This window comes from Polypterus senegalus, chromosome 6, assembly GCF_016835505.1.
Source record: "Polypterus senegalus isolate Bchr_013 chromosome 6, ASM1683550v1, whole genome shotgun sequence".
Classification (NCBI taxonomy): domain Eukaryota; kingdom Metazoa; phylum Chordata; class Cladistia; order Polypteriformes; family Polypteridae; genus Polypterus; species Polypterus senegalus.
Window position 1 is genome coordinate 32,513,236 of NC_053159.1, and position 25,914 is coordinate 32,539,149.

Consider the following 25,914-nt stretch of genomic DNA (forward strand, 5'->3'; position numbering starts at 1 on the left):
GCCTGTCGGTACCTATTAGCTGCCTCCACAGTCCCACAGGACAAAAGGGTCCGGTAGGAACACATACATGTTTGGTAAAATATAATTCCTGTAGTATCTCTTCAACAATAAGTGCACATCACAAGAAGAAAAACAAATTCAAAAGCTATTATGGGAATACAAGACCCGCCTTTCTATCTCATTCATTGGTCAAGAATCCTTTGACATAGGCAGCAAAACTAGAGTGCAAGCAGAAGGCACAGAAACGAGAGTGTGCCTTATCAGGTGGGACTAGTTCCATTCATCCATATACCCTTTAACAAAACCAGAAACGTAACCGTCAGTAAGCAGCATATTTTGAAAGTTTAAAGAATAATTTAATTCATATGTACAACTACGTCTACACCTTACATGTGGCTTCATCACAAAGTGTGAACAACTGCTGCTTTAATAAATACATATTAAATATTTGCTTTCCTTAAATTAAAGCTAAACACCTAATATCTGGCAACAGATTGCATTGTTTAACATTTACAAATAAACACAGCCTTGCAAACAGGATTACAAAATACATTATTTAATATAAGAACTCAAAAGAAAAAAAACAAACCAACAAAATATACAGAACAGTTTGAGGATCAGTCTTTCTACAACAGTATGAACAGAAGAGAAGCAAACATGCATTTTAATTATTTATGGAAAAATGTATTCTTGGGAATATCTAGGATTCCTTTATTCATTTGATGGGCAAACTTTCAGATAGGATTACTTGTCCTTAATGAAGCTTATATATATATATATATATATATATATATATATATATATATATATATATATATTTATTATATTTTTTACCCATTTTGCTAAGTTCCAAATCAAATAAATAATGTACATTTTGCATCTGAAAGCTTTCAATGATTCATAAATGTGCTTGACAAAATTTAATAAGTCTGTTTAATCTCATATAAATACAGATATGTAAATATATGGTGTGAGTATATATCTGTATCATACACACACAGTATATAAAGCGCACTTTAAATTTTCAATATCTGAAACTGGCTGCCGACACATTTAAAAAGGCAAAATGGCTACCTCAGACTTTACAAATTTAAAAAGTTAGCTTAATAGCTAGACTACGGTGACCATAGTTCGCAGAAAGCATTTTTATTGCACGTTTTTGAATATCTCACCAGCGTTACATTAGGGAAAAAGTACAAGCAGTCACATCCACAAACAAGATGGATTTTATGCATTAATCAAGATCTACTCCTTCATGCAGTCAGCCACTTTACAATTATGTTTCAGGATAAACAAAAGTGTTTAAAAGTTCACACACTGAAGCAGGGCCACGGTTGGTTTTAATGTTGTGTTCAAAAGTGCCCTTAAAATAGTGGCAGGCCATTGTTGCCTTTTTTAATGAAAAGCCGAGTTTTTACCTCCAATGTGCGACACTATGTGCAGAGAGATGTGCACCCAAACCAAAATTCAGCCATGATTTTCCTTACATTTTATTGCATTTTCTTATTAAAAGTTAACATGAAACCGTGAGTCTATGCTTTTTTTTTTTAAATAAAAAACATTGAAACATTATGAAGATGAATCAAGATGTGCTCTCGTGAGTGGTTTCTTGGTAAATTATAGAGACAATGGATCCACACATCAATATATTTGCATTTACAGATAAGTAGCCAATCAGATGCTCAGAAAAACACAAGCCTTTAGAAATGCAAGCCAATTGTTGCTCCTCAAAACCAACACTCTGCCATTGGTAAAAGGGATTTGCTGCTTAGAACTCTTCATGCACATTTCGGGCATAGTCCATTAGTTTACTTCCAGTGAAGTATTCACTGTACTTCAAGATCTCTTCCAACTCCAAGTTATGATTCTGGTTTTCATCAGCCACGGCGATCATTTGCTTAGCTTCATTCAGGGCGCTATACTCATTCATGGGGTCCATGTATTCCTAGAAAGGCAAGCACAACCAAGAGAAGGTCTTCAAAACCAAGTCAGAGACATGTTCAGTAAAACTCTTTATGATTTTTTGTTTTGAAACACACTAGCAATGAAACTTTTTTTCGATATACAATAAATGGTACAAAAACAATACTATTTATACTGCACAATATGCATTATTCAAAGCCAAAAGTAATTATGCAGTGAGAGGAGAGCTCTATTTTGAGGATACTGTGCCATCAACTACTTCCCCACCATTCTTAATGTGTGCCAAGTTAAAAATGAAGACTGGCAAGTGTGATGCAATGGATAAGGCATTGGCTGGTTGTCCAGTTCATATCTGTGACTCACTGTGTGATCTTGTCCAACCTGTCTATGTTACAAAGTAAGAAAAAAAAACAAAAAACATCTGTCTGCTGTTATAATGTATCCTGACTTTGTATACTGTAATGGATAAAAGAACTAGCCAATTATTTCAGGCTGATGAAAGACTCTGGTCTACTATGGCTCTGAGGCTGTGTGTGAATCCAGCTTGCCAGAAACAACTTACTGGCAAGTACAGAAACAAGTTTTGCTCTGTAAATACAATACAATTTATGTTTTGTATAGCCCAAATTTACAAAGGAAGTGCAGCAATGGGCTTTAATGGGCCCTTCCTCTTGACAGCCCCAGCCCCCACTCCCAGCCTTGACTGTCTAAGACGACAAGAAAAAAACTCCCAAAAAAACCTTGTAGGGAAAAAAAATGGAAGAAACCTTGGGAAAGGCAGTTCAAAGAGAGAACGACCCCTTTCCAGGTAGGTTGGGTGTGCAGAGGGTGTCAAAAAAAGGGGTCAATACAACACCATACACAGAAAAGAACACAAGTGATCCTCAATACAGTATAAAAATATTACAAGTACAGAACAGAATTTATAACAGTAGATGATACAGATCATCAGTAGAAATACAGATTCAGCATGTCTTGCTTTCTATTCCTGACTTTTCAAAAAGGCTTGTCACAACCTTTTCAAGGCTGTCCAAGACATTCTCAATGGCTTTGAACATCTTTCTATAGTTCATTTCCATAACAGCTGTAAATGGAATAAAGTAGATTATTACTAACCTCCAGCTCCTCCATAGTAACAATGCCATCATGATTGGCATCAATAACTTCTTGGAATTCCTTTTTCCTCTCATTGACCCAATCGTCATCAACATCCTGGGCTCTTTGATTCTCTACTGTTCCCACAGGGAGAGAGATGAACTCTGAAAGGGTCAGCTTTTTATCCCCATCCTGATCTGAAAAATACAAAAGGAAAAACAAATCCACATTTCAACCATACCCTCTTTCCACATAAAAGTGTGAAAAACATTCATCTTCTTATTTACCCTAAAGTACAATCCAATGGATACATATTTTCGCAAATCATTTGAAACATAAAGGTTAGAATTTTTCTTCTTTTGCCACCATCCATTTTTTTAGCATATCCCTTTGCATCTATTGCAGGGGGTGCCCAATGTGTCGTTCACGATCGACTGGTAGATCGCAAAGGTACTGCAGGTAGATCGTGTTGCATTCAAAAAAAAAATTTTTTAAACGTTAGTGTATTATATATCCGCCCTATGGCATTTGCCACTTGATTGACATACAGGGCAGCCAGTCTGAGACCTCTTTTCTTCTAACACACTGGTCATCCCGCACGATCAAACACGTGAGCTACTGCAAAACTCCGGCTGTGATCTAGTTAGCCTTCCAATTTATATTGACTAAAGAAGGGATTAAAAAAATTCTTTGGGAAGGGTATGGGCTGGATGTGGAATTGGAAGAGGATGTTTTTTTCTCACAATGTCACAATTGAAGTGCGTTTGTCTGAAGTCCGAGGATCGATCCCCGATGAGGGGTGCCAGTGGGGTGTGTACACCTGATGAGCCCAAAATAGGGCGAAACACGTGTCGTGTACTCTTTGCATTATTTGACAGTTAACTATGTAACATTCTATGATCTGCTTCTCGCTGAGAGGGCACCCACGGCAGATGTTTGCCGACTTGCAGACCAACCACACGTGTTACCTGGTAGGTAACCACCCATGCAATCAGACTGTGATTCAGACTTCGAATGCGCTATTATATTACAGTGCGTACGGAAAGTATTCAGACCCCCTTCAGTTTTTTACTCTGTTATATTGCAGCCATTTGCTAAAATCATTTAAATTAATTTTTTCCCCTCATTAATATACACACAGCACCCCATATATTGACAGACAAAAAAAAAGAATTTTTGAAATAGTTGCAGATTTATTAAAAAAGAAAAACTGAGTATTCAGACCCTTTGCTCAGTATTTAGTAGAAGCACCCTTTTGAGCTAATACAGCCATGAGTCTTCTTGGGAAAGATGCAACAAGTTTTTCACACCTGGATTTGGGGATCCTCTGCCATTCCTCCTTGCAGATCCTCTCCAGTTCTGTCAGGTTGGATGGTAAACGTTGGTGGACAGCCATTTTTAGGTTTCTCCAGAGATGCTCAATTGGGTTTAAATCAGGGCTCTGACTGGGCCATTCAAGAACAGTCACAGAGTTGTTGTAAAGCCACTCCTTGTTATTTTAGCTGTGTGCTTAGGGTCATTGTCTTGTTGGAAGGTAAACCTTCGGCCCAGTCTGAGGTCCTTAGCACTCTGGAGAAGGTTTTTGTCCAGGATATCCCTGTACTTGGCCGCATTCATCTTTCCCTCGATTGCAACCAGTCGTCCTGTCCCTGCAGCTGAAAAACACCCCCACAGCATGATGCTGCCACTGCCATGCTTCACTGTAGGGACTGTATTGGACAAGTGAGGAGCAGTGCCTGGTTGTTTCCACACATACCGCTTAGAATTAAGGCCAAAAAGTTCTATCTTGGTCTCATCAGACCAGAGAATCTTATTTCTCACCATCTCAGAGTCCTTCAGGTGTCTTTTAGCAAACTCTATGCGGGCTGTCATGTGTCTTGCCTCTCCTCAGTGTGTGGAGACAACCAGGCACTGCTCATCACTGCTCAAAACTTCATTAAAAACAATACTTGGAATTAACTTTTCGTCAATATCGCAATGAATTTTGATTCCGTGTTTGGATTTACATCGTGACAACGCAACGTATAACTGCCTGTAAGTGAATATCATTTCTTTCTCTCTAATAAATAAACTGACTTTTTCGAATGTTTGTCCCTGTGATTTTTTAATTGTCATAGCAAAAGCTATTCTAACGGGAAACTAAATGTTTTAATACGAATGGCATATCAAGATTTCCTTTGGCGTCTAATGTTATCCGTGGAATATTTACTACATTACCTTTCTTGTCGCCTGTTAAAATTTTACATGTCAGAATTATTCGACCAATTTTCAATGCAACTAATTTTGTTCTATTGCATAGCCCATCACTCATACATAAATTATGCAATAACATTACGATACATCCTTCTTTCAACAGTAATTCGGCTGGTGGAAGACCGGACAGTGTTAACATTTGTAAATATATTTTACGGGACATCAACTTACATTTCCCGTACTATCACCACCAACTGCTTCACCATAGTCTATTGATACATATTTAATCAACTTGCCCTGTAAGTGATCTACAATTTTCACATTAATTCGTTTGACTTCATCATTTCTCGGTGCTAGGATTGCCAGTGTACTCATTTCTTCTGTTGATAACCCTTCGGAATGAAATTCTTTAATAAGATTTGGACATGAGTCTTCTTTTATTGGGAGCTTAAAGTGAGGAAAACGTAAACATTTATAAGAGCTGAGAGCACAGGAACTGTGTCTGACAAAAGCATTTACATGAATGAGAGGTGAGAGGACTGTGAGCATGGGCCGTTAACCTGAAATGGTTGAAAGGAGGGCGGGACTTGAAAAAATCTCTTGGCAATAGTCTTATCTCAAGATTTTCTTTTATAATAAAAGAGATGTAAAAAAAGGTGAAAGACTTAGAAATAATGATCTGATTTAAGAAATGCTTAGAAAGCATTGATTTTCTTTTTCCAAGTATAATATTAGCAACGTCAGCTACATAGGACAAAGAAAGTTCTAACAAAGCAAAGAATGAAACAGCAAGCTGCATTAACAGCTTATTGCATTACTGCATTATTTGGCTGGTGTGAAAATATGCAGCTACTGCAGCTCTCCATTAACAAAGCTCAACACCACTGCTTTGACCTCATCTAGATTTTGCTCAATCTATTCCATGCTTTTTATTAATACCCGCGTTTCGCAGCGGAGAAGTAGTGTGTTAAAGAAGTTATGAAAATGAAAAAGAAACATTTTAAAAATAACATAACATGATTGTTAATGTAATTGTTTTGTCATCGATATGAGTGTTGTTGTCATCCATCCATATCTATATCTATTATCAATATATATATCTATCTGTCTCTATATCTACATATATACACACGTGTACATATATACACACACACATATACTATGGGGTGCCAAACAGGCAAATACATTGATTTTGTGAATATATAAAGTCGGCGTCAGAATATATAAAGTCAAAACTTGAATATATAAAGTCATTCCCGAATATATAAAGTCAAAACTTGAATATATAAAGTCATTCCCGAATATATAAAGTCAAAACTAGAATATATAAAGTCAGCGTTGGAATTTATAAAGTCATTCCTGATTATATAAAGTCAACATCGGAGTATATAAACTCATTCCTGAATATATAAAGTCAAAATCTATTGATTGAAACGACTCTGAACTGAACTAAGTTAACAAAAACGTATTCAGAAAAATAAATTAAAAAAACACTGTTCAGTTAATGTTTTGAAAATGCTGCATGTACCCTGCCCAAGATTGATTCCTGCCTTGCGCCCAATGTTGGCTGGGATTGGCTCCAGCAGACCCCCGTGACCCTGTGGTCGGATTCAACGGGTTGGGAAATGGATGGATATTCTAGCGCTGACTTTGTATATTCCGACGCTGACTTTATATATTCAAGATTTGACTTTATATATTCCACCGGAGTTTATATATTCAGACGCTGACTTTATATATTCCGAAATATTCCAACGCCGTCTTTATATACTCGGGTTTTGACTTTATATATTGAAGTTTTGACTTTATATATTGAGAAACAAGTTTTGACTTTATATATACACCGACACTGACTTTATATATTGAAGTTTTGACTTTATTTATTCCGACAGTGACTTTATATAACCAGGTTTTGAATTTATATATACAAGTTTTGACTTTATATAGTTAAATGTAGTCATCATTGCATAACTTTTTCTTTACCATAGAAATTTAAAGACTAAATTCAACTTCCATCCCTACCAAAGATATTTCTGGTGACTAAATAGAACCTACTTATATCCAAATTTGAGCTATTGAGCTGTCGCCTGCCTGCCTGAATAAGTCACCCTTGCTTCGCTCTTACTTTTTTACTGTTCATTTAATCATGGCTAGTGGCGGAAAATTTATAAAATGGAAGGAGGATTACACTGAGTATGGCTTTACCAAAACAATTATTGATGGCGAATCGATTATTCATAAAGCTTCAACTGGTGATCTGTTTTTCTGTGTTAACCTCATATTTGTTCATACTTCTTCTCAAACCAAGGGGGTGCGAGGGTAAAATGAATCGGGAAGCGCTGATCAATGTAATCGGTGTACCAGGAAATCATGCATTGACAGAAGTTCCCCTTTGTTTGTAAAGCAAAGTGTGATTAAATGCGTGATTTTTTAACGCGTTATGGAGCACATGCATCGAAGCTTCTCAGCTGTGCTTGTGCTAAGAAGAGAACACATTTTAAAAATAACATAACACGATTGTCACCTTTTGTAAGTAGTGCCTGGAGAATTCAGTGTGGAGAAACTCTAAAGACAGCGTGTGTATTAACTTGTGAATTTTTCTGTGAGTATTTGGTAGCAGCGTCACAAAGTCACTTCCGTAACACTGCGTTAGCTGCAGAGCTCAGCTCAGAGCGAAATGAGGTAAATGGGAGGGCAGTTGATGACGTGACTCCCCCACCCGCCTTATCTGTCAATCCCCCACAAACACAGTCTCTCGGAATTTGCATAAGCACAGCCCTTCACCTGCAATTTTAACTTAGTTACAAAGTGATCAAAATTCTCGTTTATATCCTGCGTCCTCTCATTAAACTTGTATCCCGCATTACCCGTGGGCATGACAAACGCCAGCGGCAGCGTGTCTATGAACTTAATTTAAAGTTTAGGTTTACACCGTGCCTTCTCAATTATATAATGCATGTTTTCTTCAGCGCTTTTTGGAGCTCTTCCTGGTTTTCTACGTACTGCGTTGACAGTCAGTTCACGCGATTACGTAAGAGACGTGATGATGTCACACGAAACTCGGGCCACCACGGCTTTCGAGCTCAACTCCATTACAGTATATGGAGAAAAATAGCTTCCAGTTATGACCATTACGCGTAGAATTTCGAAATGAAACCTGCCCAATTTTTGTAAGGAAGCTGTAAGGAATGAGCCTGCCAAATTTCAGCCTTCTACCTACACGGGAAGTTGGAGAATTAGTGATGAGTGAGTGAGTGAGTGAGTGAGTCAGTCAGGGAGGGCTTTGCCTTTTATTAGTATAGATTTACAATATACACTGGAAAAAAAAAATTTCCTGAATGCAGTTTTATGTCCTTAAGATTTTAATGGGCTGTGTACAATTGCACTTTTGCTCAAATTGCTGTTACCCCTGTAAATCATACAAAGTGACTGTGCCATGTACTTATATGCACACCGTTAATGTGTTGATAGGCAGGATTCTTGAACAGTTTGTCTAAAGGCACTCCAGTTGATGACTGGGGCAATGAACCAACCTGTCCAAATAACTGAATAATCATCATGTTGTACTACCATGTTTAGCTATGAAGTGTTTCAAGAGGCTAGTCATAAATTACATATGCCAAAAGAACTAGATCCATTACAGTTTGTATATCACTCCAGTAGATGCACAGAAGATGCCATCAACTTGACTCTACATACAGTAGGGTCCCAAAGGACAACAGAGAGAATTATGTGTGAATGGTACTTATAGATTACGGTTCAGAATTCAACACAATAAGCCCCTGTATGCTCCTCACCAAGCTCAGGGACTGGTGTCTGGGCACTTCATTGTGCAGCTGGCTTTTTAACTTCTTAAGAGGCGCACTCCAGGTGGTTCAACTGGGTAGCCACAATTCATCATCCTTCACTCTAGACACAGTCACTCTACAGGACTGTATTTGGAGTCCTAGGTTATACTCTCTCTCTCTCTCTATGTATGTGTATATTATATATATCTCTAACTATCTATCTGACTGCATGGCTGCACATGATGAACATCATTGTTAGTCCAGGGTAAAAATATCAATATTCCTATTAATCATTATTTTTCATTTAAACAATTTGGTATCAATTCAAGTTTCAAGATTTTGGGAACTTCTATCTACCGTATCTACTCAAGTTTAAGTTCTCCTGCGAATAAGTCGGGGCTTGATTTTACAATATAAAATTTCCGGTATTTCATAATGTCGGTCATATAAGTCAAATGTGGAAAACTCACGCTATTGGTCCAGGAGATTATGATATGCTAATGCACACCTGAGAGTGCAACCACGGAGCACACTGCTTTTTTTTTCCCCTATGTATTGTGCCCACACAGTAATACCCGAACTATTCAGAAGCGATGTTTGCACTGTTTTGTGCTTTTTGTATCTCACACCCTTATAGACCTTTATTATAAGGGCATTCTTTATCTATGATGGAGCGTTCGATCAGAAGAAAATATGAAGCTGGTTTTAAATTAAAAGTTGTTGAAGTGGTGAAAGAAAATCGGTATCTGCACTGCTGCAACAAAATTCGATGTGTCCGAGAAACTGGTGGGAGATTGGAGGGAGCAAGAAGATGAAAAATAAAAAAAAATAAATAAAAAAAAATGTAAGTGTCGTATTCTTGAATGAGCATGTAAGTCGATACACGAGTATACATGGTAGCTCAATTACTATATGTAGATTTTTTGCTTATCTTCATTTTTTGGTGTCCATTCAAATAGATGTCGCTAATGTGCCCGTTGAGGTTTCTACAGAAAAAGCACTTTGCTATTTAATTGGCACCTTCAACACTTACATCAGATGTGTGGCCTTCCTGCAGATTCCAACAGTGCATTGATAAAGAACAACTGAATAAAAACAAGGAAATATGTAAGCTGTGCAACTCAGAAGTTAAGTATTGTTGCAACATAAATTTGAGAAATCATTTATGCCGACATCACTCATAAAAACGTAACCTCTGTCGACATCCAAATGAGTACAGCCTAAACAATCCATACTGGAGACAGCGGGCAGCTCCAAGCTTCCATTTAATTTGCCTCATGCCCAAAAAAAATAAAAATAAAAACTGCTATAGATTCTGTTATCTGTAAAGTTACGAGACCCTACACCATTGTTTAAAATGAGGGCTTTCCACAAATGATACAGGTTATTGAACTGCAGTATCTTATACCAACCAGAAAGCAAATGAATGTTAGTTATCGTACCTAGGCTTTATGTAGATCTTAAGCAAAGCATCACCACATCTCTCATATCATCAAATCTCTCGCCCTAACATACAACAGCGAACATCCAGGGCAGCAGACAATCCCATGTCACTACTTTAAAACTGACAGTGTTGCAGACAAGTGCGCTGCATACCAGTCACAGTTGGTGCAATCTCACTGCCTATACAGTATGCAGAGCTGCTCAGATGACTAGATGTTGTTCCAAAAACCTTTCTAGCATTTCCAAAGAATGTTTGAAGAGCCACTCAGATGACTAAATGTTGTTCCAAAAACCTTTCTAGCATTTCCAAAGAATGTTTCATCGTATGACCACATCAATCACAAGTTTGTGTGTTGGCAAGTGCAATAAATGTTGCTTGTGTTTAAGCATGTGACTAGATGTACTGCTATGGTGGAAAAAGTTTGCAACATGCCTCACCCAGTCAAACAAGTGAGCTATTATTGGAATTTTCAGAGCAGCCTGCGAAACCAAAGTGAGCTTGTGCACAAAGCAGCCAACGTGAATATCTCCATAAGCTGCACCATAAAAATCATTACTGGTGTTGTCAGCCACAATGGCCAATTCTTCTTCTTTTATGTTCCATTCACCCAATGCTGCTGTCAACAAACATCAGCTCTAGATCATCATTTTAAAATGCTTCCTTTTTGTTTAAGGAGGAAGCTTAAAGACACATTTTCAAAAACTGATTAATGCGACTGTTACATGTGAGCAACTGAAGATATGTATAATTTGTAGAATTATAGAAAGACACAAGTCTTCCCACTGTACCCTTAATTTTGACTATTTCAAGATTATTTTAAATGTCCCATAGGGGAATAAATTTGGCTAACAGTTTAGTTGAAGGGTGTCTACATGAACAGGTTACTGAAAAATATACTTATTTAAAAAACAATTTCATTCTCTTTATATTATTTGCAAGATGATATAGAGGTTTTTTTTTTTTTTTTAAAAAAAAGTAGATGCCATTGCATTGTATTAAAATACATTATGTGTGGACCCTGAAGTCACAATACATATGTTAGTTAAGTTATGGTGAATTTTGAGTGCTGTGAAGTTTTTTTTTCTTTTTTATTAATCATATTATGTTCCACATCTTCCAAATACTGATGTTAACTGTACATTACTGATCAAGTATTTCTTCTTAAATGTCAATCCAAGTTTACGCATATGTTATGAAGTCACTATGTAGACACCCTTCAAATAAAGTGTTACTGAAATTTGTCACATTATATTAATGTTCTCTGGTTAAGTAATCTCTTTAAAAAAAAAAAAAGCCACCATATCAATTATATTAGTGCACGCTAATTAAGTCAAGATAAAATCAATATCAAATTGAATCGAGACATCGTGTTTCGAATTGGAACATTAGTGCCAATACCCAGCCCTAATCATTGTCAAACCTGCTGAAGACACAGCCATGGTAGGCCCAATTTCTAACAAGAATGAGCATTCTTATCTGGATGAAGTGGAGAGTCTGTCACACTGGTGTCAGGAAAACAGCCTACCTCTGAAAATCAGCAATACAAGGGAGCTGATTGTGGAGAAAAACGGCAGAAGCACTACCACAACCTTCATATTAACAACACTCAGGTGGACATTTTCAGTTACTTCGGTGTCCATATCACAGAGGACCTGGCCTAAGCACACTGACACTCTGATGAAGAAAACACATCGGCTTACCACCACAGATGTCTCATGGATTTTAGGCTGCCCTTCCAATTATTAAAGAACTTCAACATATCTACCATCAAAAGTATCTTGACATGATATTTTACTTCTTGATTTGGTAACATCACTCAATAAGACTAAGTCTCTGCAGAGAGTGGGGTGGTTAGCTGAACGCATCACAGGGTGTGTACTCTCTGACAACCAGGACATCTCTGCCAAGACCAGGGCAATAAAAACTAAGAGTGATCCTAGTCATCCCAACAAGGCCTCTTCTCTCTGCTGCAGTCAGGAAAATGTTACTGTTGCTTGAAGACCATTTCAGAAACACTGAAGAGGAGCTCCCAACTCCCCCACCCCTTACAAAGAGACTGTAAGAGTCTCTTATATTTATTAATTAATTATTAATCACATTTTATAACTCTACTACAATGCATTCTATTGCATTAATTTAACATACTTCTTAAATTTGCTGTCTTAAATTTTAACTACTAAGCATTTCACTCTGTATGCATATCTTGTATATGACAAATAAAATTTGACACAAAGTGTCTCATTTTACTCATTTTAGCAATAATGAAGCCACACTTACCTAGATCTCGGACAATTTCCTTGACCATGAACTTAAGCATGCCCCGGCTATGCTCTGGATGCAAAAAAGACAGGAACTCTTCCTCATTTAAAAGCTGATCAGCAGGGGGATTATCAGCCTGAAACCATCGGTCTTTCAGATTCTCGAGCACCTCTTGAGCTAAATTTAACAAACATTGAAGTAGTGAAATATTGTCCTGGCTAAATAAATTGAAAACAACAATCATAAATAAGAGGTCTGTATAAACAATACAGGAATGTGGCATAAGTAATAAAAAGCCTAAAAATGTTTTGAGAGCATACTAAAGTTAAACATACTTTCTTCATCAATCTTTAGATCCTCATTGTTTTTCACCTTTTCTGCAATTTCCTTTTCATTGAATCCTTTGCTTGCCAGAAACTTTATTCGATATTCATCCCAAGTAACATGACCTATAAAGTATAAAAAATATGTGAACACAATTAAGAAAAAAAAATTATTTATGAACGCATTCATTATCATAAATCCTGTGTTCATTGACTAGCTGAAGGTCCTTAAGAACAGATATTAAACAACTATAATCATAAAAAGTACGAACAATAAGCAATATTTTAAATTTCTGTAAGAGACTTAAGATACACAATGCCTACAGCAATTTTGCACAGTTGCAATATTTCTGTGGTTTGTTGGGTATCTCAGATTTTTAAATGATAAAACTCCCACCTTACAATATTTTTAATGGATTGTTATTCATGGTGGTAGTTTGAAATGTACAATTAAAAAAAATATATACAACCCAAAGTCCTTTGTAGGTAGGTTGTTAGAATTGAGGAAAAAAGTGAAATGACCTGTAAAGGTCCAAGCAAAGCACTGAGTGGCAGCAGTGTTCAAGTCATCAAACACATTTTCTACTTAATTCTGCTATACTCTTCAGGCCCGTGACCTGGATACTCATGAACATCTATCAACTTGTTCCTTATCTACTCCAGTGCAGCCTGCTGGAGTGCTTCAGGTTACTGTCATGCTGAAGGTGAAATTTCACCCTAGTTTCAACTTTCTCACAGATGAAAGTAGATTTTCCCCTAAGACTTCACAACTCTATACTTTTCCCTTTTATCCTAAAAAAACATTTTTGCCTGGGGTCTGTATTAAAAGTATAAAATAGTCTTTAAATATTTAAAACTTTTTAAAAATAAGACACATAGAAGATTAGTTTGCTGGTCAGAAATGGTTCCTTCGTTTAGATAGTTGGGTGTGTTGTCTTTCTCCTTAGCCTACTGCAGTGTTTCTTAACTTGTGAGTCGCAAAACAAATGTGGGTGCTTGGACACCCGAGATGGGTCATCAGTTTAAGTTAAAAAAAAAAAAAAATAATAAAATTAAATTAAAATCAGCCATTACTTTACGGTTTTATGGGGCTACTGATGGTAGATTTCAATTCTGTATCCGATCACACTGGGAATATGGTGGAAATAATCACTTAAAATTAAAAGGCTAAATATCTAATTTTTTGGTCTCAATGACAACATAATCTCTCTAGCATTATCTGTTTATTACTTCTTGTCATCTGTAGTAACAGCCAAGAAAAATTTGTAATCTCATGTTATTATGGAGATAGGAGAACAGAGACAGTGAAGTTCCGGACACAATAGTTTTCAAGGAGACCAAAGCTGAACAAAAATCAAGCAGTATCAAAATGTTCACTCATTAATGCCAATAAAATACCCCAGAAATACAGCATCATAGTTGAACAACCAACAAACAGAGAAAGAGAGTTTCTCAATTCAAAACATAATTTTTTGGTGCGTACTCCCCAACTCTTTACAAGAGAATTTTCTGAAGTGGTTTATTTATCAACATTTTAACCAAAATCCATGCATTTGGGACGTTGTGGGCATATGACTGGATATCTGATATATGGATTATATGACGAGTAAATTGAGATTTTTGTTTTTCGATTTATATTGGAACATTGGTTCCTGTTTGTTAGCACTGGCAGCTATTGAGGTCTACTGTGTCAGGAAATTCATTGTGTCTGTTGTCCATAAAAACATGAAATCAAACAATTTTCATCTATCACTACAAATGTAGGGTAGGTAGGTTAAAAAAATCACTTTTAGGTGGAGCATTCTTTAGGACTTACCAATGAACAATAGATGGTGGTCCAGATCTAATTATGCAGATCCAGATCATCTGGATGACTTTGATTTATGCTCGGATGATTCCAGTTCGGTGCAAAGACGAATGTCGTCAGTTTGCACACTTCTCAATGGTCCGGCATTTTTCAGGTGATTTTCTATGTAATGAACTTAAGTTATAGTGTAATGAAAACTGCATAATTAGATCCGGACCACCCTAGAGAGGTTTCCAAAGAGTAGTTACACAGTTATACATACATACAAGGCCTTAGTGGTGCAATATACTTCCAACCACATTGATATTACAGGTGGACTACACAATTTTAATAAAAAAAACCAGTATTTTTCTTTAGTAAATAGACACTATTCATCTTCAAAACAATTCTTTAAAGAATGAACAGAGTAGACAGACAGTTTCATGCTGATCAAAATGTGTTATTCTCATTCACTTTGGTATAGTATTTAAAATGTTTAATCAGAATATAAAAATTATTGGTGTACATACTGTATTTCTTTATGAAATTTATGTTCCTAGGGTTTATTAAATGTTTTTTTTTTTGCCATATCAAATCATTTTCATACATTCTCTACATTTACTGATTAACAACAATGTGCTGTTCCACCAATGTGGAAGGTTTTTATTTGCCGTGTCTCATTATACTGTTTATCACATCATATTAGTAAATAGGGCATTATCTTAAACAGTATACCCAAGCTTTGAAATAAAAAAAAAACCACACATACACATACAAGAAGTTCAGTCTTATTATATGAGGGTAAATCAAAAAGTAATAGCAATTTGAAAATTACAAGGCAACTGCAATGGTTAGAAGCCAACTCAAGGCAAAACATTCTCAATGACTTATGGATAGTTTGAACACACACAGTGCAGTGTTCTGCCATTAGTCTGTTTGAAGCCAAGGTCAAATGAACATGAACGCTCTGCTGTGGGTGTAAGAGCCATTTGTATATGTAAATACCTGCAATAAAATGTATTACTTTATTAATCATGCATTTGTGTATAATGAGTAGGTGCTCCAATAGTCTGTCCTGCTTCTATCTTTTAATTCTGTAAAGGGGTTTGGGTCAGATACTTGCTGTTGAGCAGGACATGAAGCTACAATATTTTGACCGTTTTGGTTGGATAGAATTACATAGGTTTCAAGTAAAGGAAATATCATTTTTAGAAATATGTTTGGACAATTTTAATAAGTTTATTATGTTAATTTGTTTTTTTTTTTCTCCTACCTAACTGGAGTTTTTTTTCCCCCCCCTGTACTTCAGGCCATCTGACCTTGCCTTTTTCTGTTACATACTGTATAATATTGTTGGCTAATCTTGTGTGTTTATATTTTATAGATTAACTTTTTTATTTAATCGTGTAAAGCACTTAGAGCTACACTGTTTGTATGAAAATGTGTTATACAAATAAATGTTGCTGTTGTTGCTTAATTTACCTGTGTTTTCTGAACATATTTATTTCAGTGCAGGTTTGTAGGGAGCTAAGAGCCTATCAAGGCGACATTGTGACTATGGTACTGGCCTACTATGGCTGGGGAACCAGTCCAGTGCTGAGCATATATCATGCACCCAGTCACATAAAGCCAATTCACCTAATACATTAAAATAGTCACATAAAAAGCAAGTTTCCAAAGCATGTACAGTGGAACCTCGGTTTACGAGAGTTTTGCGAGACAAGCTAAATTTTTTAATAAATTTTGACTTGATAAACGAGTGATGTCTTGCAATACGAGTAGTATGGATACACTTTGTCTGCTGAGCATCAAGAAATCAAAACTGAGCTGATGGTCCTTCTCTATCAACTTATCGCTCGTGCGCACGTACGTGTGTGTGTGTGTGTGTCTCTCTCTCGTCTCCTATTCTCCGTCTGTGTGCCTCACTCATATAGTCAACATCCGTACGAGCGTATACTGTTTACTACAGCATTGTGACTGTGTGTGTGTGCTGTGAAGTGGGAGTCCCCGTCTTGCGCCCCAAAACACGAAGCTGAGTGTCAGTACTTTAACACCAGCTTTATTCAACTTGAAACAGCAACAGCGCGGTTATTTATTGTAGCGGGATCTTTAATGTTCCTTGTATCACCCATCGACAGCAGGCGTTTATAGCATGTCCACGATCTTTTTGGATACGCTTATACGGCGAACTGCTACAGCAATGGAAGACTGTGATTGCTTTGGGATGCTCTTCCGCGTGTCGTCCCGTTGGGTGGAATCCCACAAGAGTTTAGAAACTCACTCACACCAGCCATGATTCTTTTTAAAAGGTAAAGCGCAGGTTAATTTGTTTTATGAATTTTTACTTAATATTTTGCATTAATCATTTTTATATGAATAGTTTTGGGTTGTGGAATGAATCATCTGAGTTTCCATTATTTCTTATGGGGAAATTCACTTTGATATACGAGTGCTTTGGACTGCGAGCACGTTTCCGGAACAAATTATGCTCGCAAACCGAGGTTCCACTGTATTTGGTGCAATAAAGGGAATTTTAAAGGACAATTATAAACCTTACCATCACCATCAGGATCAACAGCTCTGAAACTCAGCTTGTTCTCTTTAACTGCTTGCTGGAAATGCTCCTCAGTCTTCTCCATAATCCATCGCTGCATCTCTTTTGCACTCACACTTTTATCTCTATTGATGTCCACTCTGCAGACAATAATTAAAAGTTAAAGCTGAATCAGGAACTTTCCAGCACCATCCACTTTAAAATGATCCTGAAAGGATTAGATGTTAAATCAAAATCAGTTGTTTACCTCTGTGAAGGCAAGCTTTAAAACAAATATGGGTATATATATTTAAGAATCCATCTTTAAACCTCATTTTAGGAAACAAAAAGTGCATGTTACTCTCATTGCTTGAGTTTCAGTGTGCTAAATGCTGTTAAATCTAATCTCACCTATCCTCATCTTTTCATGCATCAGCTGAAAAATATGCAATTCAACTTGTTAGCTCCCTCCTGTGCAGATTATAACATTCTGCAATACATGTAAGCATCGACAAACTGTGGCAACTTTTTTTTTTTTTTATTGGTTTTTGTTAGTGTCATTTCTTCCTCACTTTTCTCTTGAACAATGCAATGTTACCTACTACTATTTACTTTCCCTTCATGGCCGTGTTCATTTAAGGTATCACTATAAAATACGAGTTACACTCGAACGCCCCCTTACCATGAACGGCTCACCTAGCAAATACAGCCAATTTATGTTGTGCATTAGGCTTAGTGCAAGACTAGATTTCCATCATGTCAACAACATAAAAAGACTGATACAAAAGTGCTTTGAAAGACAAATACAAAGAATATAATTTAAGAAACTTTCAAGTACAGTTTTAATACTCTGAAAACAATGGCATATGTTTTTATTACCACATATGGAAGCATATACACCAGTGAACATATTTTCTCATGGATGAGATCTAGTCTCTCCGATGATCATCTACATGCTTTCTACGGACTGCAGTGCCCGAATTAATCCCGGACATTAGCCACTTAGCTGCACACATCTCAACTTGTCTGCTCCCCAAAGGCGAGTTGAGTTTTACTATTGGCCCTTGGGGTAAAAAGTTTGCAGACAAGAGGACACATGTGAATAAGAACTGAACAAAATTAGAGCAGCAAAAGACAAAATGTGTCTACTCATTCTAAACATTTTGCTAACATACAAGCTGTAATCAAGTCTAACCATATTATACTTATTGCAGTCGACAATACTTTAAATGGAAAAACAAAATGGATATTTTTATATAAAAAAAAAATCTATACATGAATGGGCAAAACATAATTGAAGTTTAACATGCAGCATATGAAAACACAGAAATACAACTTCTGATTGTGATCTGTTAAAATCTATGACACATCTTCCAACCCTTTTACTCAGATTTAAGGATTTTTTTTTTCTCCCCAAAAAAGAGGCAGGAGCCAAACCTGGAAGTGACGCCAGACTACTGCAGGAAAGCTCAAGACATACATTCACACAATACCAACACTGAGTTGCCAATTAACCTCAAATGCATGAGTCGGAGATAAGAGAAGTAGCAAAAGTGCCTGGTAAAATGTATGTAGACACAGGAAGAATTAACACTTTTTTGGGCTTTGAAATCAGCCCCTGTATCTGGATGTGATGTAAACCACCATGGTACTGTATTTATAACAAAACACAGTGCCTGATAAAATGTGCTGTTTCTAAACAGAAAATCTGAAATCAAAGAAAAGACAACAAACAAGTAGCTTATGGATTCACTGCTACTGTTAATCATTAAACAGCTGCAACAAAACAAGCACAGTAACCAAGACAATGGGACATATTAGGGAAGCATAGTCAAATAAAACATGTGCAACTGAGTGTTCCACTAGTGCTCCTCATTCACTGCATAAATGATGCATTTCCTCTTTAATACCAACAGTATTAGATCAGCTTGAAGTCGAGATTTATTTTTTAGTTAATGTTCAAACCTGGCGAAGTTCAAGTTGTTTGTCTGGAACATATTTCAAGGTTCAAGGTTTTTATTTAGTCATGTTTACACAAAACACATGAAATTTGTCTTCTTAGTTTCATCCAATAAACCGACAGAAATGAAGTAAAAACAAATAGAGACAAGGAAAGTTAAAACTTAAACACAAAAATGTTGACATCATTTGAAAAACAGATTTTTGTTAAAACTACTTCTAGCAGTTTGATAGTACATTTTACCTAAAACAGATACAAGATACAAAAGAAAAAACTCTATATAATTTATTATCTCTGATATTTCTTATTAAAAAGAAGATGTATGGCACCGAGTCGAAAGGAATTTCTGGAGCCATTTGTATGTGTTTTCTGTATTACACAAACATATACGGTAATTTTTATCTAATTTTAGTTAAACTCTTTCAGTCAGTTCTGAAAAGCAAACAATCCACTTCTATGAGAATTAAAATAAGGTGGCATGGTGGCAGCATTGCTGTCTCCCAGCAAAACGATCAGGGTTCACATCCTGGGTGCTACCCGTTAGGAGTTTGCACATTCTACCCATGTCTAGGGCTGCAACTAATGATTATTTTGGTAGTCGACTAATTGTTCAATTTTTTTTGATTAGTCACGATTATTTGATGCCTGTGACCTGTGGTTGCACATACTGTTCTGGGCTCCAGTGCATGATTTTCCTCATCCGCTCACGTCTGCCCACCTGTGAATGTCACCCTGATATTTCTGCATTAACACTATTAAAATTACTAATAATCAAATTAAAATAACCAGTGAAACATATGAATTTGAAAATAATCAGATGTTTTTATATTAGTGTGACCATCACAATAAAAAAGAAAAATATTATGTGCACTTTAGTTTGTATTGTTTAGTCTTTAAACACAAAAAGTACATTTAACTTAACCAAAAATAGCCACAGGTGTGTCTTAAAGTACAAAAGTTTAAATAAAGCTTCAATTCAAATATAATAAAACAATAATGTACAATTTATAAAAGATTCAGGTTATATACTCCCGATTGCAGTTCAGGAATGTAAGCATTTTGACGTGTTCTGATGTGAAGCTGGCTCTCTTCTTTGAGACGATGTTCCCAGCTGCTGAGAAGAGATGCTCAGAGGGAGCAGAGTTAGCATGAATACATAAGAATGATTTTGCAGACAGAGAAAGATGTTTTATTTATCACACTTTGAAAGAAAAGTGTTGTAGTTTATCATATCATGTACTATATTATGCCAAAATAAAAAAATAACAGATTAAAATATGTAACGAGGTAATTACTTCCAGCATACCTGAGCTGAGTATATTTGGAAAAGTACATTGATTGAACACCGCAACCAGCTACAGTCGGTTTCCAGTGCAATTTGGAAGCACGCTGAAACGGAGTATATGTGGTGACATATATTCGTCGACGTACATTCATTGAACTCTGCAACGGGCTAAAGTTGTTACTCAGTGCAATTTGCCAGCACGCCGGAGCTGATCAGTCAGTGCCATATATCTGTTGAGCAGCCAGCTCACGACCACTCTGTATCAGCGCATGCTCCCAACCTAAACTACATGTATTCATTATACTTTCACTGTAAATGAAACACAGTGAAAATTGTTTATGGTGTGAAGCATCTACCATAAAATCAAGTTGAAGACATGGTGCTGGCACTCTGTAAGACACGTGCCATTCAAATTTTACCATCACTCACTGGCAACATATATGAAGGAGCAACTTTTTCTGCTGCCATTGAAGAACATCATTGGACAGAATGCACATCTTTGTGGTGTGAACATAGCTACTTAGACAGTGGAGTGCTTACTGTGTAAATCACGTTAAGAAAGTAGGTGTTTAAGCATACATATTAATCATATTTCTACTGAAAAGCTGAAAAAGATGATTTCTACCAAATCAAATTTAGTCATGTGTTTAACAGCACATAGTCATTGCCTGTAACAAACACTACCAGCAAAAAGGACAACTGAAAAATATTTAATTAGGTCGATCCTGTAAATTCTCACTAATCAAGCCCTAGAAAGACGGCAACATAATGCAAAGCAATATGATGCAATGTGCAAGTAACAATTTCATTGTACTCAGTCAGTACACATGACAATAATGACCCTAAAACCTATTTTTTTCTAAAGCAATACGAAGTAACTTTTCAGTTCTTGATAGGTTACTCAGCACTACTCTGCTGTAGCTCAAGGTATTTAAAATGTTAAATAAATGACAATAAACAATCATAGTAAGGGCTTAAAACACAAACACACACATACACAACACATGGCAGGACTGTATATTAGCCAAAAGTTGAAATAGAATGCTCACATAAAAAAAATATTGTTTTTTTATGTTTCTGCTGCAGTATGCATCAATATTTTCCCCTTGGGATTAATAAAGGTTATCTAATCTAATATCCAAACACTTTAAAAATTCTGGGTCCTGCATACATGTTTGTACTGTGCTGTTTTACATTTATTTAAAATGTTTTCCCAACAGTGCAGCTCTAAAGAATAAAGTGAGTGCAACTTGTATATTATTGCTTAAAAGACACTTGTGAAAACTGCAACTTCAGACTGAAAACAATCTTTCACTGAAGTGGGATTCTAAGTGCATACAGAGTGGCATAATCCAAGGGAAAGTGGAATGGGTCACCCTTCATATGGTCTCTTTCTACATGTAATGCACAGAAGAAACCCAGACCAGAATTGGGTATGATTGCTCAAACACTTTAAACGTAGTCATAAATTGATTTTACTCTTTTTTCCCTAGGTATGCGTTTTTTTTCTCTCCCAAAAGCAGAACTTGTAATGTCCCTCCCCATTTCTCTAGTTATATATATTTAGGCCCTTATAGTTGCAGCTTGCTTTAGAAATAGAACAACTGAATTTACTCTATGTTGCATTGTAAAGAATTTTAACCATCTCCGCCTTATTGTACTTTTTCAGCAGAAATAATTCATGAACATTACATACAACATATGTTGAAATATTGTTTACAGTTTAGATTAAAAAACAAGCTATAGAATATTTATATTTCAGGCATCTCAGAGTAGGAAAATGATCCTAACTGGCTTAAAAAAAAAAAAATGAAAAAATCTTGCAGTGGAGCCAAATGTGGTCGTACTATGACTAGTAAAACCATTTCATCAATTTTTCTAATTTAGGAAGCTACTCCTAACTTCACCAGGATTTAGGAGAACTCATGAGCTGACCTAACTTGCTAGGAGCTGCCAGAAGATGACATTACTATTTCAGGAAGGGCTGAATTTTTTAGAAATACTAGACAACAAGGAACTTGTAAAAAGGTATTGATTTGACAGAGTTGGAATATTTATAACAAATGTTGTACAATATGTAATCCCTCCATCTACCGTATGTGAAGAAGCCATGCACTGTTTGTCAAAAAATGTTACATGTAAAATGCAGCTTTGCAATAACGATGATCTGCATACAGTATGTCACAACCAACAATTTCTCGAATGTGGCACAAAACTTTGAATGCTCTTGCAAGACATGAGGTAACACGCAGATCTACACATTTCTCCACCACTTCATGTGGGGTAATGTTATAGCAAGCTGTATTCATGCAAATTAGCATGCATCAAAAGATCACTGCCCCAAGTGTCGATAAGCATACTTATGTGAATTGTAAGCAGTATCTTAGTATTAATACACAGGTGGCCATGAATGCAAACTATTGTAATGGAGGATTGGCAGCAAAATGCCACACAGGTTCACCTAGCTTGCCATTCTGTGAGTGAACAACTGAAACATTCCATATTACAATTTACAAGCCCAGAAGGGATCAAGAAGGCAAATGCAGACTGCTGGAGCATTGGATATATACAGCCTCTCTGAAGACAATGAGGGAATCTAGAGATAGATAGATAGATTAGATAGATTAGATAGATTAGATAGATATTAATCCCAAGGGGAAATTCACAAGACTAGAGTACACTGGAAGAGTAAACACGACTTACAGCCATGACTACTTTCAGGATATGAGGCACTTTCCAGGGCCATAAGGATGGGCAGGTAATTCTTCTGGAAGTACAACAGGGGATCATTCATTATTAAATAAGCATGCCCGTTATTGGGCTTTAATTCCATTGGGGGGGGGGGTGCGTGTCTGAAGCATTCCATTTTGGTGTTCATTACAGTATTATTTATGATATTGTTGCTAAGTGGCAACAATTAAATGCAGCACAGTGCAATATTCTACCTTACTATCTTTTTCTTTTAATACTTTTAATACCTACATACTTCTCATGTCCTACTCAAAGGCAGGATAAATTCTTATTCTTGTCTAACTTTAGTGAAATTCCTAGGATAAAAATTCTTATCCTAGTTTGACTTTTACTGCAATTCCCAAGAGTAATTATGAGATGCTTGATAAATATTGGCACCGATGTCATCACTATACCGATTTGTATGAAACGAATGAATGTCAAGATACAACTGAGACTTAAGAGACTGTTCAGATAAGGAACGGATGTATTGTAACTTTGGGGTTTATGGATGCTACTGGTCTTGTGTACTCAAACAATGGCAAAAAAATATACTTTAGAAGCATTCCAACTTTTACCAAAAGGAGATAAAAAAAAGACATACTTGGTGAAGATTTCAATTAGTTTATGTCGATTCTTCCTGGGCTCTGAGTCTTCATCAAATTCCTCCATCTCTTTGCCAAGGAATACCTCTTGATGGAAATCTTTATTTAAGTGACCATCCATCTCCATTTTGACACCATTTAAATGATCTGGTGGAAGGATTTCATTTTCCTCTTTGCTGTCTGGTGACTTTTCTTTTAGGGCGGACATGTTGGCTGGCCTTGCATGAACATCCAGCATTACAAAGATAAGGAAAAGCAGCAAATGGGCTGACCCCAGTCTGTGAAGCAGTACCGAAATCATGGTTACTGCTATGAGGTAACAGAGGAATTCAACTCCTGGGGGGAAATAAATAGAATGATAGAAACAATGTCTTATACAAAGCATTTGGCATCTTTACTTACAGGACATCTGGAAACGAATCTTTCTCACCATTCAATTCATAACTCATACTCCTAAATTTGGCAGTTTGAAGAATACCTTTTATGAAGCGCTAAAAATAAAAGAATCAAAAACATCTAATATGGAATTGTAAAATGCGAGTAGATGTGATCAGTCTGTCGTTGATAAGACACAACATGATGCGAACATTATAAGATGTGTAAGGCGCCTGAACTGATCTCACGTCCTACATCAGGAAAGTTTGACAAACCAAGTGCGACTCAAAAATATCTTCCTACTATATGCTAAAGACCTATACATGTCGAGTGTATTCACTTAATCATATTTAACCCATGGATAAACCGTTGATTATTATTTCCCAATGAAAGTTGCGACAGGCTCGGTGTCTTTCGTAAACCAAACTTCTGTGACAGTTATCTACTGATAAAAAAGTCTTCCAAAGGTGAAATAGACGTAGTGTTACTTCAACGTGATGTAATTGTAAACCGTTGTTACACACGGCCTCGGTTATCATGATATTTCTTCTGCTAAGCCCCTTTTTTTTCTTGCCCTGGCAAACGCTCGGAAAAAAATCAATTAGAAAAGCGTACTAACGAAGCTGCGGAACCGCAAGCGTTAGCGTTACCATTACATGTAAAGCGGGCTTGAGGTATCAGCTCCCAGAATGACTAACAAAATCCAGGATAATAATTCCACACCTCTAAGAGATGAACTCTACAGATATACTAGTGGTAACAACATCAATGAAGTCCATATGTCGTCTATACGTATGTCTACTGTACTTTGACAGTTAATAAGAATCACTTGTAGAAGAAGCCCGCATGTCATTTTCTGAAATGATACAATTGGAGGCTTTTTTTGTACAAAAACAAGGCCAAGAAGAAGCCTTTGCCCATAAAGCAATAAACAGCGACGGGTCACTCGTTTGCAGCTTACCTTCAAGTCCGGGTTGCTAAGCCGACACTTCAGCAGAGGCCATTAAGACATCTGATACGATCTGTACACGTGGCTCGGCTTTGAACTCGTTCAGCCCTTCCCTCCCACTCTAATTAAAAACACAACCAGCTTCCTGACAGTTGGATACAATAACACTCAAAGTGGGGAAGTTCAATGAAGAGGAACAAGGGATGAACTGGGGACGTGTAAAAAGCGCGCGACCTCTGCAGGCGTGGCGGTCCGCTGTCAATGACTAATATTGGCCTCAATGGCGACCTGTACAACTAACTTGCTAAACGCATGCGCAAACTCGATAGCTACTGCGGATGGGCATTACAGTATTTGCAAAATACTTCATCCATAAAATGAGAGTAACAAAATTGCAAACTATTATTTGTTTATCGATTACCTTAATTCTTTCACGTACTCTATCACACATATTAAAAATAGTAAGGCAATTAAAGCATTAAATTTGTTATCCAAATATAAATTTAATACTTATACATACAATTTGTCAATGTTATGTATTACAATATTCCCCTGACACTGTCATTCTCTGAATATTTTGTATTATTTATATTTTGTTATATGTATTGTAATGATACAGTGTATACATGGAATATCTGACAATACTGTTTTGAATAATTAGAATGA

At 36.5% G+C, this 25,914-nt stretch overlaps 1 protein-coding gene across 1 annotated transcript; it reads right to left on the reverse strand.

Moving 5' to 3' along the window:
• Positions 1–1,538: 1,538 nt before the first annotated feature.
• Positions 1,539–25,460, reverse strand: sdf4 (stromal cell derived factor 4). The gene is made up of 7 exons (XM_039755785.1): positions 25,261–25,460; positions 23,924–24,260; positions 17,369–17,505; positions 13,038–13,151; positions 12,721–12,879; positions 3,040–3,215; positions 1,539–1,945 (listed from the first exon to the last, which is right to left on the reverse strand). The coding sequence occupies exons 2-7, from the start codon at positions 24,223–24,225 to the stop codon at positions 1,769–1,771; spliced, it is 1,065 nt and encodes a 354-aa protein (XP_039611719.1). The 5' UTR covers positions 24,226–24,260; positions 25,261–25,460; the 3' UTR covers positions 1,539–1,768.
• Positions 25,461–25,914: the final 454 nt, after the last annotated feature.